The following is a 6,425-nucleotide window of genomic DNA, read 5'->3' on the forward strand; positions in this document are numbered from 1 at the left end:
AACACAGCTGGCTAGAAGGAAGGGTATGTGGAGTTACTGAAAAACACTGTGTCATTAAACCCCAAGACTGTAACTTCCTCCTAGACATGCTATCTAGGTATAGCAGCAAGGGGTACTTGGCACACCAGGAAATTCAGTCACTGGAAAACATCATTATTTAAGCAAGAAAGCACTATTTCCTAAACTAGTCCATGAACAGAAGAAACAGCTGTGTCCCACAGGTACTGTGTATAGAGCAACTGGCTGGATTTAAAGAAGGGAGGAAGGAAAGAGCACAATGGGATATTGGGATTCTGGCTCTGAGTGGTATATGGCTCACTAACACAAGGAGAAACCAGTGAGCAGAAAAGTGAGCCCAGGTTTAAGTATGCAATCATCCTAGAACTCTAGTAGGCAGCCAGATGTACAGAAGCTTTTAGTGTGTAAAGAGGCTAAAGTTAGACATGGAGGTTTATTAGCACAGGTGAAGTGGTAGGTAAACATGAAAAAGACCAAGATGGCCCCAGAGTGCAAGAGAAGAGTTCAGTCCACAGCCTGCCTCACAATGCTGCTTAAGGGGTAAGAGAACTTCAACTGTGCTAGCTTTAAGCTGGTGATCTTGAGGTGCCCTGTGGCACAGTATGGGTCTAGTTCTTAGACTGTACTAACAGATGCCTGCGGATCCTCCCTTTTGAGTCAGATGTATCTATCTAGGTATTCCCTGAGTAGGTTTCCACAGCACCAATCAAAAGGACAGTAATTCAATCTTTTTGGTTTGTTTTGTTTTGTTTTATAGCCCTGCCTAGCTAGCCTGGAATTCATGGTATATACCAGGATGCTGCCCTGCCTCCAGAGTGCTGAAATTAAAGCACCTGGCTGGCAGTGTTGGGGGAAAGGGGTTTTCAGTCACAAATAATCTTGCCGCCAACAGGGTTGGTTATGTGTCACAATAATGCTGAGGTAAGCCCTAGTACTTCTCTATGAAAACAGGAGCTACATTTGGTAGTTATCAAACCCTGATCACCTCCACCTGGTGGTTGGGAGTTCATGAATCAAGGAAATTAATGTTAAGTAACATATCCAAAGTCACACACTGATCAGACTCGGATTAAAACCTGAACTTAAAGAGTCTTGGCCCCATAGCCCACATTTTAACCCTTTAGCCACCATTCCAAATGGTCTCCACCAGGCTACCAGAGCTGCAAGAGGCTAGTTCCATTCATTCCTTCATTCCTATTACATTGTAGCCTAGCATTTGGTTCAAGCTCAGCAATTTCACTGAATTAATAACGCTTCTGACTTAATACTGAAACCTTTTTCTCAGACCTGTACTGGTATATTTAAGACACAAGCAGCTTGCACATAGCAAGTCAGAGACCAAGGGAAGAAAAATGTCTTCCATTTTGATAGAAATAAGCAGCCCTGATTTGTCACTGCTAAAATTAACCTTGATGCTACTTCCACTCCTAGTAGAAAAGGAAAACTACCATTATATTGCCCACGATATCCCACTGCCGTGATATATCTGACACCTCAAGGATGGGGAGTGATGGAAAAGAAACAAATTAAGAACATTTTTGCAGTGACCCAGGTTAAGCATCATGAGCTAGGATCTTGGGGAAATTTCCCAAACATTAGGTAGACTTTTTAATGTTTAAATGGGGGCGGGGGCTGCTGAAGAAATGGCTCAATGGTTATGCGCTCTTATTGCCCTTGCAAAGAACCCAGGCTTAGTTCACAGCGCCCACATGGTAGCTCACTATTTATAATCCAGTTCCAGGGATCCAGTGCCCTCTTCTGATTCCATGGGCACAACACACGGTACACGTGTGTACATGCAGGCCACACACATGAAATAAATCTAGGGGGGGGAGTTCAGGGGGCTGGATATGTGGCTCCAAAATAAAGCACTTTTCCTGCTTGTATAAGGTCTTAATAACAAGACTACACCAATGATGTCAAGTACTGTCAGAACATAGTTCTAGGCTCAAATTAGTATCAGAAAATTTGAATACCTCAGGGCAGGCAACCATCATTCACAATAGATAGATACTGACCCTGGGAGACATGACATTTCAAGGCTATCATTAGGCTCTTAAGGGAACAATGAGAATTAGAGTTCTTCCCAGCATAAACACAGAGGAGAATCCACTGTCTTCAAGTCTTGAACATCTGAATGTGTCAATAGGGGTCAAGGAGAGAGACAGTAATACAAAAGCAGTGAAGGAAAACAAGTTCCCACGTAGAAATACCAGTGTAGACACTGTAAAGCTCCTCACTCAGTGCTTTTCAGCAAATCCTAACCTGGACTTGAGCTTTAGGGAGCAGGGAGGAGCTTTCGGCTCTTCAGAGCAGCTCAACTCTATGTATGCTGCCAGTTAAGTTGAGAGTGATTTTTCAGGCTCATCTTCCAGACCCTGCATTGCTATATTAACATGTACCCAAATGTATAAACTATATTCTTAAAGAAAACTTATTGCTTTGTCCTTTCAGCTCCTTTGAAGATTATGAAGATGAACCTGTGTCTCCCTCTGAATTTGGAAACAAAGGCAATAAAATAGTAACTTCAAGCCTTTCAGAGAAATGTGGAAAGCTACAGTCAGTGGATGAAGAGTAGTTCCCAGTATCTACACAAAAAGGATGGTGTGTAGAAATGTTCTAGTTTGCACACTGCTTTATAAAGGCTTTTGATTCCTCCAAGTGCACTAGAAACTAAAATGCTCTAAGTAGTTCAGCACAGAAGGCCCCCTCCAGTCTGCCGCAAACCTCGTGCAGAGCTCTTCCTTGGAAGTAGCATACTGTCAGCAATCACCTTCCAGAGTCTGCAGTCAGCACCCTAACCCCTCACTGTACAGAGGCCAAGCACAGTTGTCTGCATAGCAGACGCTGCCTCAGTGTTGGCCAGCTCCCCTGGGGTCCCTCAGGCTCCTACAGAACCTATAAGAAAACTTCACTTGCAAAACACTTGAGTCAAAAATTCTGGAACTTGAAAAAGGGCCTCTAGAACTGACTTTGTCCTAGTAACAAAAGCACTGCCAAAACATCTCAGAGACTACTTATGTGTACTGGAGTTCAGGGACCTTGAACTTACCTGGTTTAATGTAATTTCACCATGACCTGCCAAACTGCTAGTCACTTTACATTCTCAGGTATTGTAACCAACCACTGGGCCCTTCCAACTCTGCTGGCAAGCTCTGGCAGCCTCTGCAACTGACTGTGGATCTTGTACAAAATTTCAAGACAAAAAAATTCTGAAAACGAAGACAAATACAGAATCTGGCACTTAACATTTGTAGACAATTGTTGGGTAATGTATTAATCTACAGACTTGCTGATAACCTATCTTCATTTCTAGCCGAAGGCCTACTTGAAGACTTAAGGAATGTGACATACCATGGAAAATTCTCACTATACATATTCCCTCCCTTCCTTGAATACTAGACTAAGTCAAAAGTAAAAGGCACAACTTAAACAACAGTTTTCCTTACTTCCTGTGGGAAAGAAACTACTACACCAAGTATTTCATCCACCTCAATATTATCAAACTTGGAAGAAAACAGTAACTCTCACCCACAGTAGAAAGCCTTTTACTATAGTGGTAAATTCAGAATCCTGTATTTTTCTACAGGCCACAGTGCAGCCAAACCCTAAAATATGCTTGATACCCTTCATGTTGGGAGAAAAAAAAAAAAGATTACTATAAAGAATGGACATTTCTAAAATCAAAGCAGCTTTTTACTATCTATGTCTGCCAAAGTCATCAACTTATCCCTATCCCTTTGTTTTGATTTCAAAGGGTCAGAATAACCTCCTAGTTTACTCTTGCTGATATAAAGGCCAAGCACTGAAATAATCAAACCTGGGATGATGGAGGGAAATGTAATTCCTGTTACCTTAACTTCATGACTCAACTAATCCCCCACGTAACCATTACAGAAACAGGAAACTATTACAACTAGCCTAACAGTGACTAAATTGGGGACAGTTTTTACAAAAAAATATATATATAATATATATATGGTGGCATATGCCTAAAATCTGAGGATTTAAGTAGTTAAGGCAAGAGATAGGAGAACACACTATATACAATAGCCTAAATACACCGATAAATTTTGTTTACTCTAATGCCAGCACTCGAGACTGGGGCAAGGAGGATTGAGGGCTCAAAGTTTGAGGCCAGCTTAGATTACACAATGAAACCTTGCCTTAGAAAGAATTCTGTGGTATTACCAATCCCATACAGTCTTTAGCAGGAAAGGATAAATGACTTTAATTTCAGATGAAAATACAAAAAGGTAATACTTGTTGGGGGGCAGGGAATGTTTAAAGGATTTTATTAGCTTTATTCTAAAGTATTTGAGACTTATCAAAAAGCACAATATAAAATTTAAAATATCCCTTAAATAACATGAACATAATAGGGCTCAGTCAGTTAGGCCTCACTAGCTGCACTGAAGTGTATGAAACGTTCATTTTATCTGTGTTGCTGGGAGTCAAAACCTAGAACCATCCACATGTTAACAAAGCACTCCACCACCTTTGCACTCAGCCCCTTTAACTGATTTTGCTACCTTGTCCCTTCACCCTTACAGAAACTCTCTTGCTTTTACTTTGATCAGAACCCATCAACACCATCCAGTTTGAAAAGGACTATTTAATTTGGGTCACCCATTTATACTTCCAAGAATTACAAGCAAGTATTTCACCCAATTCCTTTCTTAGAAATGAATGCAGTGAGTGTTAACTTCTAAGGACTAGGTTAGTATATATTTGACTTTGGTAAAGATCAAGCTAAGTACACCCCTCACCACCAAACTGGAAATGTCAGGTTATGACAATACCCAAAGAAATCAGTGGTTCTCAACCTTCCTAATGCTGCGAGCCATAATGCAGTTCCTCATGTTGTGGTGACCACAAACCATAAAATCATTCGTTGTTACTTCAAAACTGTAGTTTTGCTGTTATGAACTGTAATGTAAATAGCTGATATTTGGAATATCTGATATGCAACCCCTATAGAATGGGTTGTGACCCACAGATTGAGAACCACTGATCGAAATATTAATGAAAGGAAGGTTTCATTGCATAATTGCCAAGGTAATCAAACTAATAAAAATCTGTATATTTCCCCTGTATCTATCTTATCTGTTACTATACTGTCCAAAATGTAAAAAAAAAAAAAAAAAAAAAAAGGAAAATACCAGAACTCAGATATCATCTGCTCAGCATTGAAAGTGTTTTGAGTACAGTTGGTGCATGACTTGTTTTCCCCTTTTTGCCAAATAAAGCTGTCATATGTATGAATTGTGTTCACTACACATTTTTGGTTTTAGATACAATTCATTTGTATGCCTGTAAGTGAAACTGAGTTTTTGCAAAAATAACTCTTTGAAGACTTGGGACTACAAAGGAAAAAAAAAAAATCTTAAGGATACCATTTGTGTCAACCTGAGAAGTGTTTTCCTCTGGGATAGGAATTCTCCAGGATCAAAGGAGACTTTAGCCTCATCCACCTATTAAAAGACATGTTACTGGATATCTAAAATGAACTCAGAGTATCAGATCCAGATCATACAGCCTTGAGTTTTATGTTCTAAAAGCATTGTTACCTATGGAAATTCTACTCATTTGCTTAACATTTTCACTTTTTTTCAATAAGGTTATCATGGAATTCTTTAAAGTCCTTTACCCTAGGACTTCATGATGAAAATATTCACTCAATGAATCTAACCAGAAAGAAAAACTATAAGCTCTCTAATGACAATCACATTATTCAAGATACAGCAATTTAAATGCAGTCTTGTTTTTGTAATTTCATGTCCTGATGGATAAATTCAGTTCCTTCATTTGTCAGCATTACTTTAAAAAAAATAACACATGTTATAAAGAAAAGCAATATAAAAAACAAGGCACTGTAATTAAGTACTCTTTCCCAGGCTAATACAGACTATTCAAAACATGCTATCCCAAATTCCTCAGTATTCTACAACATACAATTAGAAAACTATCATTTATTGATAGATTTAAGGTGTGATACAGGTTTCCAAAAATGTGGCAGTGAGAATACCAGCATAAAAAAGAGAAACTTGTGCTAAAAACAACCTGAATTCATCATTGGCAATATTACATAGCAATCAAGGTCCTCACATTCTGATACCCACTTTGTCTATATTGCTGACCTCCCATGCATCAAACAACAAAGCTAAGATTATCAAATTTGGGAAGCAATGAGGTACTCCATGAATTTTAAGCTCATATTAGGAAAGTTCGGGAGATTTGCAAAATATAGCCTAATTATCCATGTGTACAATCTCATTTCTAGTCATTTCTGCAGTGATCGTTAGTGAATAAAAAACAGATTTACACGATTATATAGCAGGGCATCTGTTCAACACAAACTGTTACAAATTTTAGGTAAGTACATTTCATAAGACACTGCTATCACT

The 6,425-nt window shown here is 39.1% G+C and overlaps 1 protein-coding gene across 2 annotated transcripts in view; it reads left to right on the top strand.

Annotated features, from left to right (window-relative positions):
- Nucleotides 1-5,177, top strand: part of Ppp2r3a (protein phosphatase 2 regulatory subunit B''alpha) — a 133,125-nt gene extending 127,948 nt beyond the window's left edge. For both annotated transcript variants that reach the window (XM_060385433.1, XM_060385434.1), the window contains one exon: nucleotides 2,473-5,177. In XM_060385433.1, the coding sequence (XP_060241416.1) occupies nucleotides 2,473-2,596 (124 nt within the window). In that variant the 3' untranslated portion in view covers nucleotides 2,597-5,177. The remainder of the gene's footprint in view (nucleotides 1-2,472) is intronic.
- The last annotated feature ends 1,248 nt before the right edge of the window (nucleotides 5,178-6,425 follow it).

The sequence above is a fragment of the Meriones unguiculatus genome, chromosome 6 (assembly GCF_030254825.1).
Source record: "Meriones unguiculatus strain TT.TT164.6M chromosome 6, Bangor_MerUng_6.1, whole genome shotgun sequence".
Taxonomy (NCBI): Eukaryota; Metazoa; Chordata; class Mammalia; order Rodentia; family Muridae; genus Meriones; species Meriones unguiculatus.